General features: G+C 47.5%; 1 protein-coding gene across 1 annotated transcript in view; it reads right to left on the reverse strand.

The window, feature by feature from the left end:
- Window positions 1-17,827, reverse strand: part of LOC140403311 (adhesion G protein-coupled receptor E1-like) — a 331,002-nt gene extending 313,175 nt beyond the window's left edge. The window contains exons 1-2 of the mRNA XM_072491155.1: window positions 17,622-17,827; window positions 15,586-15,678 (exon numbers count right to left, since the gene is read on the reverse strand). Of these exons, the coding sequence (XP_072347256.1) occupies window positions 15,586-15,678; window positions 17,622-17,655 (127 nt within the window). The 5' untranslated portion in view covers window positions 17,656-17,827. The remainder of the gene's footprint in view (window positions 1-15,585; window positions 15,679-17,621) is intronic.
- Between the last annotated feature and the right edge of the window lie 448 nt (window positions 17,828-18,275).

Consider the following 18,275-nt stretch of genomic DNA (forward strand, 5'->3'; position numbering starts at 1 on the left):
GAGGAGAGTGAGCCGGGACATTGAAAACAGCGCGGGAGGACAGAGAGCCGGGACAGCGAAAACAGCGCGAGAGGAGAGTGAGCCGGGACAGTGAAAACAGCGTGGGAGGTGAGTGAGCCGGGACATTGAAAACAGCGCGGGAGGAGAGAGAGCCCGGACAGTGAAAACAGCGCGGGAGCTGAGTGAGCCGGGACATTGAAAACAGCGCGGGAGGAGAGTGAGCCGGGACAGTGAAAACAGCGCAGGAGCTAAGTGAGCCGGGATATTGAAAACAGCGCGGGAGCTATGTGAGCTGGGACATTGAAAACAGCGTGGGAGATGAGTGAGCCGGGACAGCGAAAACAGCGCGAGAGGAGAGGGAGCCGAGACAGTGAAAACAGCGCGAGAGGTGAGGGAGCCGGGAGTGTGAAAACAGCGCGGGAGGAGAGTGAGCAGGGACATTGAAAACAGCGCGAGAAGAGAGAGAGCCGGGACAGCGAAAACAGCGCGAGAGGAGAGAGAGCCGGGACAGTGAAAACAGCGCGAGAGGAGAGAGAGCCGGAACTGCGGAAACAGCGCGGGAGGAGAGTGAGCCGGGACATTGAAAACAGCGCGGGAGGACAGAGAGCAGGGACAGCGAAAACAGCGCGAGAGGAGAGTGAGCCGGGACAGTGAAAACAGCATGGGTGGTGAGTGAGCCGGGACATTGAAAACGGCGCGAGAGGTGAGTGAGCCGGGAATTCGAAAACAGCGCGGGAGGAGAGTGAGCCGGGACAGTGAAAACAGCGCGAGAGGAGAGAGAGCCGGAACTGCGGAAACAGCGCGGGAGGAGAGTGAGCCGGGACATTGAAAACAGCGCGGGAGGACAGAGAGCCGGGACAGCGAAAACAGCGCGAGAGGAGAGTGAGCCGGGACAGTGAAAACAGCGTGGGAGGTGAGTGAGCCGGGACATTGAAAACAGCGCGGGAGGAGAGAGAGCCCGGACAGTGAAAACAGCGCGGGAGCTGAGTGAGCCGGGACATTGAAAACAGCGCGGGAGGAGAGTGAGCCGGGACAGTGAAAACAGCGCAGGAGCTAAGTGAGCCGGGATATTGAAAACAGCGCGGGAGCTATGTGAGCTGGGACATTGAAAACAGCGTGGGAGATGAGTGAGCCGGGACAGCGAAAACAGCGCGAGAGGAGAGGGAGCCGAGACAGTGAAAACAGCGCGAGAGGTGAGGGAGCCGGGAGTGTGAAAACAGCGCGGGAGGAGAGTGAGCAGGGACATTGAAAACAGCGCGAGAAGAGAGAGAGCCGGGACAGCGAAAACAGCGCGAGAGGAGAGAGAGCCGGGACAGTGAAAACAGCGCGAGAGGAGAGAGAGCCGGAACTGCGGAAACAGCGCGGGAGGAGAGTGAGCCGGGACATTGAAAACAGCGCGGGAGGACAGAGAGCAGGGACAGCGAAAACAGCGCGAGAAGAGAGTGAGCCGGGACAGTGAAAACAGCATGGGTGGTGAGTGAGCCGGGACATTGAAAACGGCGCGAGAGGTGAGTGAGCCGGGAATTCGAAAACAGCGCGGGAGGAGAGTGAGCCGGGACAGTGAAAACAGCGCGAGAGGTGTGGAGCCGGGACATTGAAAACAGCGCGAGAGGTGAGTGAGCCGGGAGATTTAAAAAGCGCGGGAGATTTAAAAAGTGCAGGAGCTGCTAGTCAGAGCGGAGATTTTAAAAGATTGCGGCCTAGTTTCGGGAGCCGTTCGGAGGAGGAGGAGCAGTCTCTGTCAGGGAGTGAACCTGAGAACAACTAAGACCCTCAGAAGGTAAGAAGGTAGTAGGTGATTTTTACTCATTTTTACTTTTATACCTTTTTCAAATTGTGTGTGTCGGGGGGAAACTGAAGTGACATCACAGAATAGCTGTGACCTGAGTGGCTGGTTGGGAATCTACACTAAATTAAAAAAATTAAGCATTGGTAACTAATTAAACATAATTACTTAATTATAATTTAGAGGGGTAGCTAAGCCAGAGATCGGAGAGTACTATATTTAGCTTTCGCATTTATATTAGAAATCTAGTGCTAGGAAACAGATAGTTAACAGTAACTTTAAAAATTTTAAAAAAAATATTTGTATTTAAAAAAAAACTTTTGATTTTAATTAATTGACGCAATGTCAGTTAGAGGTTTGCAGTGCTCTGACTGTGAGATGTGGCAGGTCCGGGAGGCTTCCAGCGTCCCGGATGGCTTCATCTGCAGAAGGTGCAGCCAACTGGAGCTCCTCACAGACCGCATGGTTCGGTTGGAGAAGCAATTGGATGCACTTAGGAGCATGCAGGTGGCGGAAAGCGTCATAGATCGCAGTTATATAAATGTGGTCACACCCAAGGTGCAGGCAGAGAAATGGGTGACCACCAGAAAGGGCAGGCAGTCAGTGCAGGAATCCCCTGTGGTTGTCCCCCTCTCGAACAGGTATACCCCTTTGGATACTGTCGGGGGGGATAGCCTATCAGGGGAAAACAGCAGCAGCCAGAGCAGTGGCACCACGGCTGGCTCTGATGTTCAGAAGGGAGGGTCAAAGCGCAGAAGAGTAATAGTAATAGGGGACTCTATAGTCAGGGGCACAGATAGGCGCTTCTGTGGACGTGAAAGAGACTCCAGGATGGTATGTTGCCTCCCTGGTGCCAGGGTCCAGGATGTCTCCGAACGGGTAGAGGGCATCCTGAAGGGGGAGGGCAAACAGGCAGAGGTCGTTGTACATATTGGTACTAACGACATAGGCAGGAGGGGGCATGAGGTCCTGCAGCAGGAGTTCAGGGAGCTAGGCAGAAAGTTAAAAGACAGGACCTCTAGGGTTGTAATCTCGGGATTACTCCCTGTGCCACGTGCCAGTGAGGCTCGAAATAGGAAGATAGGGCAGCTAAACACGTGGCTAAACAGCTGGTGTAGGAGGGAGGGTTTCCGTTATCTGGACCACTGGAAGCTCTTCCGGGGCAGGTGTGACCTATATAGGAAGGACGGGTTGCATCTAAACCAGAGAGGCATAAATATCCTGGCCGCGAGGTTTGCTAGTGTCACACGGGAGGGTTTAAACTAGTATGGCAGGGGGGTGGGCACGGGAGCAATAGGTCAGAAGGTGAGAGCATTGAGGGAGAACTAGGGAATAGGGATAGTGTGGCTCTGAGGCAGAGCAGACAGGGAGAAGTTGCTGAACACAGCGGGTCTGGTGGCCTGAAGTGCATATGTTTTAATGCAAGAAGTATTACGGGTAAGGCAGATGAACTTAGAGCTTGGATTAGTACTTGGAACTATGATGTTGTTGCCATTACAGAGACCTGGTTGAGGGAACGGCAGGATTGGCAGCTAAACGTTCCAGGATTTAGATGTTTCAGGCGGGATAGAGGGGGATGTAAAAGGGGAGGCGGAGTTGCGCTACTGTTTCGGGAGAATACCACAGCTGTACTGCGGGAGGACACCTCAGGGGGCAGTGAGGCTATATTGGTAGAGATCAGAAATAAGAAGGGTGCAGTCACAATGTTGGGGGTTTACTACAGGCCTCCCAACAGCCAGCGGGAGATAGAGGAGCAGATAGGTAGACAGATTTTGGAAAAGAGTAAAAGCAACAGGGTTGTGGTGATGGGAGACTTCAACTTCCCCAATATTGACTGGGACTCACTTAATGCCAGGGGCTTAGACGGGGCGGAGTTTGTAAGGAGCATCCAGGAGGGCTTCTTAAAACAATATGTAGACAGTCCAACTAGGGAAGGGGCGGTACTGGACCTGGAATTGGGGAATGAGCCCGGCCAGGTGGTAGATGTTTCAGTAGGGGAGCATTTCGGTAACAGTGACCACAATTCAGTAAGTTTTAAAGTACTGGTGGACAAGGATAAGAGTGGTCCTAGGATGAATGTGCTAAATTGGGGGAAGGCTAATTATAGCAATATTAGGCGGGAAGTGAAGAACATAGATTGGGGGCGGATGTTTGAGGGCAAATCAACATCTGACATGTGGGAGGCTTTCAAGTGTCAGTTGAAAGGAATTCAGGACCGGCATGTTCCTGTGAGGAAGAAGGATAAATATGGCAATTTTCGGGAACCTTGGATAATGAGAGATATTGTAGGCCTCGTCAAAAAGAAAAAGGAGGCAGCATGGTTTTGTGAAGGGGAGGTCGTGTCTCACTAACTTGATAGAGTTTTTCGAGGAGGTCACTAAGATGATTGATGCAGGTAGGGCAGTGGATGTTGTCTATATGGACTTCAGTAAGGCCTTTGACAAGGTCCCTCATGGTAGACTAGTACAAAAGTTGAAGTCACATGGGATCAGGGGTGAGACGGCAAGGTGGATACAGAACTGGCTAGGTCATAGAAGGCAGAGAGTAGCAATGGAAGGATGCTTTTCTAATTGGAGGGCTGTGACCAGTGGTGTTCCACAGGGATCAGTGCTGGGACCTTTGCTCTTTGTAGTATATATAAATGATTTGGAGGAAAATGTAACTGGTCTGATTAGTAAGTTTGCAGACGACACAAAGGTTGGTGGAATTGCGGATAGCGATGAGGACTGTCAGAGGATACAGCAGGATTTAGATTGTTTGGAGACTTGGGCGGCGAGATGGCAGATGGAGTTTAATCCAGACAAATGTGAGGTAATGCATTTTGGAAGGTCTAATGCAGGTAGGGAATATACAGTGAATGGTAGAACCCTCAAGAGTATTGAAAGTCAAAGAGATCTAGGAGTACAGGTCCACAGGTCACTGAAAGGGGCAACACAGGTGGAGAAGGTAGTCAAGAAGGCATACGGCATGCTTGCCTTCATTGGCCGGGGCATTGAGTATAAGAATTGGCAAGTCATGTTGCAGCTGTATAGAACCTTAGTTAGGCCACACTTGGAGTATAGTGTTCAATTCTGGTCGCCACACTACCAGAAGGACGTGGAGGCTTTAGAGAGGGTGCAGAAGAGATTTACCAGCATGTTGCCTGGTATGGAGGGCATTAGCTATGAGGAGCGGTTGAATAAACTCGGTTTGTTCTCACTGGAACGAAGGAGGTTGAGGGGCGACCTGATAGAGGTCTACAAAACTATGAGGGGCATAGACAGAGTGGATAGTCAGAGGCTTTTCCCCGGGGTAGAGGGGTTAATTACTAGGGGGCATAGGTTTAAGGTGAGAGGGGCAAGGTTTAGAGTAGATGTACGAGGCAAGTTTTTTACGCAGAGGGTAGTGGGTGCCTGGAACTCGCTACTGGAGGAGGTGGTGGAAGCAGGGACGATAGTGACATTTAAGGGGCATCTTGACAAATACATGAATAGGATGGGAATAGAGGGATACGGACCCAGGAAGTGTAGATGATTGTAGTTTAGTCGGGCAGCATGGTCGGCACGGGCTTGGAGGGCCGAAGGGCCTGTTACTGTGCTGTACTTTCTTTGTTCTTTGTTTGTTCTACCTGCCAAGGACAGCGGCAACGTGTCCCACATCTTAAACTCCTCCTCCATTTGCTCCACCAGCCTTGTAAAGTTAAGCCTATGCAGGGCCCCCCAGCTCCTGGCCACCTGGACCCCCAAATATCTGAAGCTCCTCTCCGCCTTTTTTAGTGGGAGCTCGCCAATCCCCCTCTCCTGGTCCCCTAGCTGAACTACGAACAGCACGCTCTTCCCCATATTGAGCTTATATCCCAAAAAGTCCCCGAATTCCCTAAGGATCCTCATTACCTCCGGCATTCCTCCCACCGGGTCCGCCACATACAGCAGCATGTCGTCCGCATAAAGCGACACCCTATGCTCCTCCCCAACCCGCACCAAGGTAATATACCTATTGACTGTCACATTGACAATAAATCCCTGTGTGAAAATGTGCACTCTACAAAAAGTGTCAATGAAAAGAGGTTACGGATAGACATCGCAAGTTTGAAGCAGATGTTGGACAGAGGGGAAATAACAAAAATTAAATGGGTCGACAGGAGCTATTAACTGTCAGACTGTTTTACGAAAAGAGGGGCGAGTTCACAGAAACTTTTGGATATTGTTAATGAAGGGTGCTTTTTTTTTTCTTTCTCGTCCCCCCCAAAAAAGGGGGGGAAATCATGGGCGTGATTCTCCGCTCCCGCGCCGGTTGGGAGAATCTCCTGGGTCGCCAAATTTTCCCGTGACGCCGGTCCGACGCCCTCCCACGATTCTCCCAAGCGGCCAGATTGGCACAATCGTGTTTTGCGCGGCGCGGTACAGTGAATCGCCCGAGACAGCCAAAATGGCGATTCACCAGTACCCCCGCGATTCTCCGGCCCGAATGGGCCGAGTGGCCTGCCCAAAACGGCGGGTTCCCCCCGGCGCCGTCCACACCTGGTCGCTGCCGGCTTTACAGCGCGGGAACCCTGGGGGGGCGGCCTGCTGGGGGGTGAGGGGGGATCCTGCACCGGGGGGGGGGGCCTCAAATGGAGTCTGGCCCGACGATCGGTGCCCACCGATCGTCGGGCCGGCCTCTCTGAAGGAGGCTGGAGAGGAAATTGCTGAGGCCTTGACAGAAATCTTTGGATCCTCACTGTCTTCAGGGGATGTCCCTGAGGACTGGAGAATAGCCAATGTTGTTCCTCTGTTTAAGAAGGGTAGCAAGGATAATCCAGGGAACTACAGGCCAACCCGCGTATGCGCGGGTGACGCCAGTTATGCGGCGCCGGCCGCGTCATGTATGCCCCAGGCTTGGCGCGCGTAAATGACGCGGCGCCGCTCCTAGCCCATTATCGGGCCCTGAATCGGTCGGGATAGGGGCCGTTTCGCTCCCTCGTGAACCTCGACGGCGTTCACGACGGCGCGAACACTCTGCCTCCATTTCGGAGAATCCCACCCAATGTGTATGTTTTTGAGTTTCTTGAAATTTTGTTTTCACCTAATTATTTTTTTTTCTCCAAGGAAGGGGAGACTGTTAAGTAATGGGTAAGAAACACTGAAATTAGTTGTCTCATTTATGTTAAGTATCCATTAATTGACACTGATATGTAAAGGGGCTTCAGGTGGCCTCTGTCCGGTGATGTATAGTGTATAGCAAAGGCTGTTGGAAGGAAATAAATGGATGTTTGTGATAAAGGAACAGAACTTTAGACCCTTCATATCACAGCAACTAAAACGTCTAACACCTAAGTCCATTTTTGAGTTCCATCCTGGCTACCTTGTAACCCTCTAGAGCCATGCCAAATTCTTGCTTCCTCAACCTTACGAAAGCTTCCTTCTTCCTCTTGACTAGAAGCTCCACTTCTCTTGTCACCCAAGGCTGCTTCGCCTTACCATTCCTTCCTTGTCTCAGTGGGACAAAACTATCCAGCATGCGCAGCAAGTGCTCCTTAAACAACTCCTACATTACTGTTGTGCATTTCCCTGAGAACATCTGTTCCCAATTTATGCTCCTCAGCTCCTGTCTAATAGCAGTATGATTTCCCCTCCCCTAATTAAATACATTCCCATACTGTGTGTTCCTATCCCTCTCCATGACTATGATAAAGGTCAAAGAGTTGTGGTCACTGTTACCAAAATTCTCTCCCACTGAGACATCTGACACCTGACCTGGTTTGTTGCCAAGCACCAAATCCAATATGGCTTCCCCCCCAGTCGGCCTATCTATATATTGAGTCAGAAATCCCTCCTGTACACACCTGACAAAATCTGCTCCATCCAAACCATTTGCACTAAGGAGGTTCCAGTCAATATTAGGGAAGTTGAAGTCACCCATGACAACAACTCTGTTACTTCTGCACCTTTCCAAGATCTGCCGCCCAATCTGTCCCTCCATCTCTCTGCTGCTATTGGGGGGTCTGCAGAAAACTCCCAATAAAGTGACTGCTCCTTTCTTGTTTCTGACTTCCACCCATACTGACTCAGTCGACAAAGCCTCCTCGACTCCCTCCTTTTCTGCAGCTGTATTACCATCAGGATAAAACTGGCAGAACCATACAAAGTTAACGATTTATATCCCTTCTGTCTGATGGTTCACAGCCCTGCGCAATTGTCCAGAGTCAGTTTGTATTATGGGCTATTTCCGGGTAAACCTTACCTGGGAACCTCCTGAAGGGATTCTCCGCTGCATCATTGGGGTACTGCTTAAATGCGACGCTGTGTAACCAGGAAGTTCTGGAATTATGTTATTCACTGCAAGTGCAGGAGCACTGTTTAACACATATAGCAGATAATTGTAGAAGCCAAGTATTTCAAATACAACTAGTATAGGTAAAAGATAGCTGTTTAAGCATAAATGTTGAGCCCCACTTTTAATACCCATTTATGCAGCATAATTCACTTATACTGAAGTCCGTTGTTCTGGCAAATGCATATTTTCAAAGACAATGTGACATTAAAAAAAAGCACAGTTGCAAGATAATTTGACACTGTCTTGTGCTAATTGTCAAGGCCAAGGGATTGAATACACAGCAACATGAAGGCACCATTGTTCACAATGCAGATAACAGCTAGGTCAGAAAAGCTGATGTTGCACATTGAAGATGGACGGCTTGCCATCAAATCAAATGTGTTTGAGTCTAACCCAAACCAATTAGGATTATATTGGGGTGTAATTAGATGACTTAAGACAGATATGAAAGTGTATAACTGAAAAGTATCTCCCGGCCATTTTAGGTTAGGTTGGGGTTTTGTTGTCTTTGTGAGTATTGTCTTTGTAGGTTAGGTTGGGTTTTGTTGTCTTTGTGAGTATTGTCTTTGTAAGTTTTGTTTTAGGTTAGGTTTAGTTTTTAGTGTGTTGTCTGTGGTGTATTGTCTTTGGGGGGTGTTGTGCTGTGTTGTCTTTCTGTTAGTTTAGTGTTTTTTGCCTTTGATTCTAGTCTCCAGTTTTGTTTTAGTGTTTAGATTTTAGGTTAGGTTTGGGGGTTCTGTCAGTCTAACAGTCTGTGTCAGTGATGTTAGTCCACTTTTGACTTTGAATTTGAGTTTAGCTGAAGATTAGCTTTCTCTCTCTTTTCATGTTTCATTGCCAGACTTTGACCTTTTAAAAGTTACTTTCGAGCTGTCTGCCTAAGCAAAGAAAGATAATGTCTGTAATTCTCTGAAAGCTTCAAATTGTCTACGAATTGCCTTTTAAATGACTTTCAAATTGTAATCAAGCGACTACAAATAAAACAATTATTTTTGGCACCTGAGGAGTTTATACTGCAAATTTCTAAAGGAAACTTTAATTATAGGAATCTTAACCTGTCGAACTACGCCAAGTTTGGGGGAAACTTAGTTGATGAATCAAGTCCTGGCGCAATACGACAAGTTGTAAGATTTGTACTATTTGTAGACTGTGTTAAGTTGTTCGATTCCTTGTATTATTCGACTGTGTAAAGTTGAAGGAATTCATATCATCTCTGCTATTCGGTTATCAGTAGCACTTTGCGAATACTGGAACTCAGCAGAAATTTGCAGTATAAACTCCTCAGGTGCCAAAAATAATTGTTTTATTTGTAGTCGCTTGATTACAATTTGAAAGTCATTTAAAAGGCAATTCGTAGACAATTTGAAGCTTTCAGAGAATTACAGGCATTATCTTTCTTTGCTTAGGCAGACAGCTCGAAAGTAACTTTTAAAAGGTCAAAGTCTGGCAATGAAACATGAAAAGAGAGAGAAAGCTAATCTTCAGCTAAACTCAAATTCAAAGTCAAAAGTGGACTAACATCACTGACACAGACTGTTAGACTGACAGAACCCCCAAACCTAACCTAAAATCTAAACACTAAAACAAAACTGGAGACTAGAATCAAAGGCAAAAAACACTAAACTAACAGAAAGACAACACAGCACAACACCCCCCCAAAGACAATACACCACAGACAACACACTAAAAACTAAACCTAACCTAAAACAAAACTTACAAAGACAATACTCACAAAGACAACAAAACCCAACCTAACCTACAAAGACAATACTCACAAAGACAACAAAACCCCAACCTAACCTAAAATGGCCGGGAGATACTTTTCAGTTATACACTTTCATATCTGTCTTAAGTCATCTAATTACACCCCAATATAATCCTAATTGGTTTGGGTTAGACTCAAGCACATTTGATTTGATGGCAAGCCGTCCATCTTCAATGTGCAACATCAGCTTTTCTGACCTAGCTGTTATCTGCATTGTGAACAATGGTGCCTTCATGTTGCTGTGTATTCAATCCCTTGGCCTTGACAATTAGCACAAGACAGTGTCAAATTATCTTGCAACTGTGCTTTTTTTTAATGTCACATTGTCTTTGAAAATATGCATTTGCCAGAACAACGGACTTCAGTATAAGTGAATTATGCTGTATAAATGGGTATTAAAAGTGGGGCTCAACATTTATGCTTAAACAGCTATCTTTTACCTATACTAGTTGTATTTGAAATACTTGGCTTCTACAGTCGGCCCTTTGATAAATCGAAAAATTGAGATATATCAGGAAAGATTAAAATACATCATTAATGCGATAGGATAGGTAAAAGCGCAAAGAATCATTGCAGTTTTAAACAACAAAATGGAATTAACATTGCAACAGGCATTTCAAAATAATTATTATAATTAATAGATTAATCAAATTTGACCCTACTGATTCAGTATTAATAAATTATACAATGTTAATAATACAGTCAAAATAATTATTATAATTAATGAATTAATCAAATTTGATCCTACTGATTCAGTATTAATAAATTATACAATATGTTAATAATAATCAAATAGTTGATTGATCAGTAATATTTCAATAATAGTATTTCAGCTCAAGTTCATCAATTACGGGTACCGTTGGGTTAGTTTGAATCATTCTGATAGTTGGTTCCCTGCGTTTAGCGAATAGGTTTTTTATGCACTTAGCACATTGGTATGTTATGTAAATGGTGAATACAGCTACACAGGAGAATGAGATTATTCTTATTGTGGACATTCCAGTGGGTCCAAGCCACCCACAAATTTTATCCCAGAGAGAGACAAATTGGGGTGGATCAAGTTTTTTGATTTCGTTTTGGATATGTAATGCCAAATCTTTAACTTCTTTCGAGTTATCGGGAATGAAAGTGCAACACTCTGCACCAATCAGGGCGCAGGTGCCACCTTTTTCAGCTAGCACATAGTCAAGTGCCATTCGATTTTGTAATACCACGGTTCTAATTGCTCGCATTTCGTCAGAAATTTTATCTAGGGCAGTGGCAGTGTAATCGGCTACGTTTTGTATTATGGTTGTTATTTTATTCAATTTATTCTCCATCCTCATTTCCTGATAGAATGGAATCATTCTATCAAAAATTGCATCTTTTAAGAAAATGGAACGTTTGTTCCTTTGAGCAACTGCTTCTGAAGCATGAGGAAGATTAATCACATGACGAATAGCCGGTACAATGTATCCTATATGGGCTATTTCCGGGTAAACCTTACCTGGGAACCTCCTGAAGGGATTCTCCGCTGCATCATTGGGGTACTGCTTAAATGCGACGCTGTGTAACCAGGAAGTTCTGGAATTATGTTATTCACTGCAAGTGCAGGAGCACTGTTTAACACATATAGCAGATAATCCAAACACTTTTTTCCTCATTATGAACTATCCCAGGGCAGAAAATTAGGTGTATCACAGTGGTTAGCGCTGCTGCCTCACAGCGGCAGAAATCCGGGTTCGATTCTGGCCTTGGGTGACTGTCTGTGTGGAGTTTGCACTTTCTCCCCGTGTGTGCGTGGGTTTCCTCCGGGTGCTCCGGTTTCCTCCCACAGTCCACAGATATGCTGGTTAGTCCATGATCAATGGGCAGATTTACAGGGGCGTGGGCCTAAGAAGAGTGCACTTTCGGAGGGCCGGTGCAGACTCAATGGGCCAAATGGCCTCCTTCTGCACTCTGGAGATTCTATGAGATCTCCAGGCAATGGTGAATATTTTAAGTCACTTGATTGAATATATCTTCATTTCAATGAACTATTAATGCACTGTACAGATGCATATATAATCCAACAACTGCACTGAATCTACAGCATGAATGTCGGCCCATCTGATCTGCACTGCGTGTGCACTCCACAAGCCTCCCACACTCTTTAACGTTTTGGCATCATATCTTTCTACTCCCCTCTCATGCCTGCAATGATCTTCCTCTTCAATATATTAATAAAGTAATTAAAGTCAGCATAGTCCTAGATGACCAGATGCTGCTTTCCCCTTTGAGGGGGGGGAGCTGACAGGTGGGGCTAACCTGAGGATCACCGCACCTCAGGCGAGGGGCAAGGTTTAGAAGGCGGGGCCTTCATGAATAACCCGCACTGTTGGCCTTGGTCTGGATCATGAGCCAGCTGCCCAGCCACCATGTTCTCCCCCCAAAAAAATACATTAATAGTATATGAATCAACCACTATTTTCAGCAAGTTCCTCATTCTCTCTTTGTTTGCATTTTTAACACTTTAGCAGCTACATTTTCATTAGTTCATTGCCTTCCAAGAGGTTAGAGGCTTTCCCAGGCCTCGCGGCACACAAGGCAGACAGATCACGTGCTTATGTCTGTTTCCACAGCTAGTTTTTCCTGGAGCAGGTCACTAACAAGCTTGAGCTTGAGGGCAGCATGGTCGGCACGGGCTTGGAGGGCCGAAGGGCCTGTTCCTGTGCTGTACTTTTCTTTGTTCTTTGTTCTTTAATAGACTTTCTCCATTAGGCCGAGTGTTTAATGCTCAAACCACAAAGGATTAAATTCCATTCAGCATCATTGACACAAAACCCATCATTGTTGCTGCTCTTTTTATTCATTCCCCTAAATACTTAATCTGTTATGGCCCTTAACTTCCTCAGAGTGGGAAACTCGATGGACTTTGCTGGGATTCTGAAGACTCTGTCTCGATCAACCTTCCCCACTCAGGTGAGACGAGTTTTCGGCAGGGCCGGGGGATGGGGAGTCGGGACACGTTTTGCAGGGGGGGGGGGGGGGGGGGGGGAGGTCGGGTGGCGTCAGGTTGGGTTGGCCAGGGTCAGATCAGGAGGATGAACGAGTTGGTGGTGGGGGGTGGTTTTCTGAGGCCCCTGGGGAATTGTGTGTGTGGTGGGTGGTCCGTGTCAGGCTGGGTCTTGGTTTCCTAAATAGTTACTTTGGAATTAGAAGTGAATTTGTTCCTCAAACTCTTCCAGAGTTCCCATCAGGGTAAAACTGGCAGAACCGTCCAAAGTTACCGATTTATGTCCATTCTGACTGATGGCTCTCAGTGTTGTCAGTTTGTACTTCTTGGTTCCTCATGTGGGAACTTCCTGGAGGGATTCTCCAGCGTATCACTGGCGTACTGCCTAAATGCAACGCTGGGTTATCAGGAAGTTCTGGAATTGTGTTGTTTACAGCAAGTGCGGGACCACTATTAAACATATATAGCAGACAATCCAAATGCTTTTTTTGTGGTGGTGACAAGACATTATGAACTCGTACCAGGGCAGAAATTCAGGTGTATCACAGTGGCACAGTGGTTAGCACTGCTGCCTCACAGTGCCGGAGACCTGGGTTTGATCCTGGCCTTGGGTGATTGTCTGTGGGAAGTTTGCACGTTCTCCCCATGCCTGCGTGGGTTTCCTCCGGGTGCTCCGGTTCCCTCCACAGTCTAAAGATATTCAGGTTAGGTGGAATGGCCATGATCGATGTGTGGAGTTACGGGTATAGGGCGGGGAATGGGCTGAGGAAGAGTGCTCTTTTGAGAGTCGGTGCAGAGACAATGACCGAAAGGCCTCCTCCTGCACTCCAGCGAGTCTATGAAATCTCCAGGGAATGAGGAATATAAGTCACTTATTTGAATCTATCTTCATTTTAATAAATTAGTAATGCACTGTACAGATAGATGCATTTATAATCCAATAACCGCACTGAATCCACAGCACGGATATCAGCCCATCTGATCTGCAGTGATATACGTGCACTGCACAAGCCTCCCCCACACTCTATAACGTTTTGGCATCATATCTCTACTCCCCTGTCATGCCTGCAATGATCTTCCTCTTTAATACATTACTAAAGTAATTAAAGCACCATGGTCCGAAATGACTGGATGCTGCTTTCCCCTTTGAGGGGGAGAGCTGATTGGTGATGGTTAACCTAAGGATCACCACACCTCAGGCAAGGGGCCTTTATGAATAACCTCAGCCAGTACGGCAATTGAACCCCCGCTGATGGCCTCGTTCTGCATCACGCACCAGCTGTCCAGCCACCGCACTGCCCCCCCCCAAAAAAAATACATTGACTCAGTATATTTTCAGCAAGTTCCTCATTCTTTCTGTTTACACTTCAAGGCTTCAGCAGCTACATTTTCTGAGTTAACAGTGTCCATTCCCAGGCCCATTTGCTCCTCCACCCCATTCAGTTCATTGCCTTCCAAGAGGTTAGAGGCTTTCCCAGGCCTCGCGGCACACAAGGCAGACAGATCACGTGCTTATGTCTGTTTCCACAGCTAGTTTTTCCTGGAGCAGGTCACTAACAAGCTTGAGCTTGAGGGCCACCTCTCCACATCAAGTACAGTTCATCAGGAATCTCACCCCCTGACAGAGACGCATTGGAGAGAATTTCAGGTTGATAATCAACCTGTTTGGCCACAGTGTGACCGCACCTTCTGTGGCCATCAGGTCCTGGAGCGGGGACTCGTGCCCAGAGCTTCTGACCTAGAGGCTGTTGTGCTACCTGCTGGACCACAAGAGAGCAATGACCTCCTTAAACCTCTTAGCTAAATGAACCACCTTACATTTCATTGAATTTCATTGAAAGTTTATGGGTGGGATTTTCTGTTTTTTTTGCCAACGGCTGGCTTTTTCTGTCACATTTTCCAACATTTTGACGGAAAAACCAGGAGCCGGGTCCCTGAACATCATGTCAGCAACAGCAACCCTCAACAGTACCCGATCAAAAAAAAAGAACCCTTGCCATGGACAGGGGACACGCCATGGGACCCATCCTCCCCCTATGGATATTGCCCCCTCCCCAATGGATAGAGAAGGTCATGCCCCTCTGGATATCCCGATGTGGGCGAATAATACAGCAGGGTGGCCTGCTAAGTGTATACGAATGGGGTTCTTGATTTTTTTTGGCAGCACGGTAGCAAAGTGGTTAGCACAGTTGCTTCACAGCTCCAGGGTCCCAGGTTTGATTCCCGGCTTGGGTCAGGGTCTGCGCGGAGTCTGCACGATTTCCCCGTGACTGGGTGGGTTCCCTCCGGGTGCTCCAGTTTCCTCCCACAGTCCAAAGATGTGCAGGTTAGGTGGATTGGCCATGTTAAATTGCCCTTAGTGTCCAAAAAGGTTAGGTGGGGTTACTGGGTTACGGGGACAGGGTGGAGGTGTGGATTTGGCTGGGGTGCTCTTTCCAAGGGCCGGTGCAGACTCAATGGGCCGAATGGCCTCCTTCAGCACTGAATTCTATGATTCTGTGATTAGTAGGAGAGGTGGTGAGGACGCGGGGACAATCAAGTGTGGAAATCCCACCGGCGTGAACTCAGTTTTGGGGTCTCCCCCTCAATTCTTTGCCTTCACTGCCATTCCTGCTCATCAAAAATGTGGGGTGGAAAGTCACCTGTCCACCCTGCATTCCCAACTGACATGTTTCTCAAAAAGAGTTGTAAAATCTTGTTCACTTTTTTCGGGTATATATCCGAGAGTAAGAAAGGTACTGAAACTAGTCTCTGTGTATCACTCACCAATGCAGGTCATGTTCGGTACACGATAGAATCCATTCCCACATTGTTTGCCCTCCGTTCTCTCTGGACTCCATCCACTGCCAAAATAGATAACTGGGAGTAAAATAAAATTTCACATGTTTGAGGAAAATATTCACACCAAATCCAATTGAACTATCACTTCTCTTCTTGCTGATCTATCATTTTGTGTTCAAATCAATCCAAAACATCACCACTCCTTATCTCCCTAAACTCCTTCAACCCGACAGACCTGCAATGTCTCCGATCCTGAACACATGCTAATTGTGCATCTCTATGTCCCTACTGCCCTGGATTGCTGTGCCAAAAGCAGTCTACGTCCTGAGCTCTGGGATTCCCTCCCTAAACCACACCGCCTGTCTCTCCTGCTTCAACACATGGCTTAAACCCTACCACATTGGTCAAACATTTAGTTACCCATCCTATAGGTCTCCGTCTGTGCCTCGGTGTCACTTTTATTCTGTTTGCCTCCTTGTGAAGCATCTTCGGGCATTTTGAAAACAAAAAACCTTAACCTTATTAAACATAGGCTGGGGTTGTACAGTGCTGCCCACTCACTGGGATCTTCCAGTCCAGCCAAAAGTCAATGGACCTTTGGGTGGCCAGTGGCATCGCCGGAGAATCCTGACCTCAGACTTTTTTTCCCACTTGATGTTCAAAGTCAGCATTAAACATTATCAACACAGGAGGTGTTTTAGGTAAATCTGTCTCCACTACGGCAACAGTGTGCCATGAACCCATTCGCAGAATACACCCCTGACAGCTCTGGTGATACACGCCAATTTTCACAGCAATCGAAAGAACTGGGCATTTCCCAAATGGACTTTCAATACCAACTTCTAAAGAAAGCTCAAAGAATTGATTGGAAAGATTGAATTCTTAAACTTGACTGAAACCAAGCGTGTTGGGAACCTTGACTAATTTTGAGAGTTTTTGTGGATATTATCATTGCTTCAAACTGCTGAAGGCGGTTCAGAATTGCTGAACATCCACAATGAAGGGAAGTGGTTAAAGATAAACAATCTGAGAGGCCTGGGGCTGGATTCTCCGTTGTTGGGACGATGTCCCCACACCGGCGTCAGAACTGTGGAATTGCACACCAGGAAAACTGGCATGATAGGGCCATATATTCCTAGCGCTGTAGGGGGCTAGCAGGGACCTGGCGTAGATCTAGCAGCCTTTGCTGCAGATACGGGCCCCCACACATCCGGGTTGGAGTGTGCGCATGTACATGGCGGCGGCCTCCAGGGGCCGCTTCGTGCTCCACAGCGGACTCGGAGCGCAGAGTTGAACCCTGAAAATAAACCCCAAAATCGGCCACCTGCCCAACCCTGACAGCCCACACAAATACTGCCCGGCCGCGCATAAGGCCCCCCTGCCCTCCGATCGACCCGCCCCTGACCAGGGCGGCCTCGGGATTGAGTCCGCAGCCACCACGCTAGTTCCCCGACCAGCTGGACCATGAGTGGTCGGCGCCGTCGGGACTTTGGCCGGTCGGGGGCGGAGAATGACGGAGCGGGCCTCCAGCCCCAGGTATGTGCTGTGCGGAGTACTCGGAAAGTGTGCCGCTTTTCAGGGCCCGTTGGCAGTTAAAGGGTTAAAATTCACCCAGCGCCATTTTACTGCTGCACAGCAGGTTTCAGTCTGAGCCTGACACTTTGCCAAATTCTGGCAAGGTGCCACCCTTTAACTCATTAACAAAAAGGACTCATCAGCACAGTTAGATCCTTTCCCCATCAGAGGGGTTACTGTATGTGACAAAATATAACAGCATTACCTGGATCAGTAACTCCAACTGATGCCCCCATACGAAATGAAATGTAAATCGCTTATTGTCACAAGTAGGCTTCAATGAAGTTACTGTGAAAAGCCCCTAGTTGCCACATTCCGGCGCCTGTTCGGGGAGGCTGGTACAGGAATTGAACCGTGCTGCTGGCCTGCCATGGTCTGCTTTAAAAGCCAGCGATTTAGCCAGTGTGCTAAACCAGCCCCAGGCCCCATATTGGTCCCATACTCACCCAGTATTAGATACGCCGCCTTTTCCGATCTCATGACTTTCTAAGCAGGATCTCTCAGGACATGTCACTCCCAGTCGTATCTCTCACACACTGTGCGAGTCAGACAATAGTCTGAAAATTTCTATGCAATTTACATCACAAACAGGAAAAGGCAAAGTGCTGGAGGCAGATTGTGCTGTTGCATTGCTACATGCATAGTAATATAACATAACATCGACCAGGGTTTCAGTGACACACCATGGTATGACCCCGCCCCCCGCCCGCCCACCCACCCACAAGGCCCGGTGGATGCGGCAGATCATTTAAAATGCCGTTTCCTTCAACGGGACCCGAATATCCCGACGGGTAGGAGGGGCTGTTAAAGTCCTCGTAATCATATTTTCTATCGACAGTGAATGCGTTTAGCCGACAACGATAGTGCATGTTGTGCAGGGCTCCTAAACTCCTCATTTTGTATATCTTATATATAATAATTTATGTTTTAAACGATAACATGTGGATGTTTCCAGGAACTGCTTGTCGGAGAGAAGCAGGAAGAGTTTTGCTACAGACTCTGGCAGACTCAAGAAGCAGAAATCAACAAGACACACGGCTGGAGTTTAAACCAAGGGAGATTTTGGTCACACATTGCAGCCGGAGCTTTAAGTGCAGCAA

This window comes from Scyliorhinus torazame, chromosome 27 (assembly GCF_047496885.1).
Source record: "Scyliorhinus torazame isolate Kashiwa2021f chromosome 27, sScyTor2.1, whole genome shotgun sequence".
Lineage (NCBI taxonomy): Eukaryota > Metazoa > Chordata > Chondrichthyes > Carcharhiniformes > Scyliorhinidae > Scyliorhinus > Scyliorhinus torazame.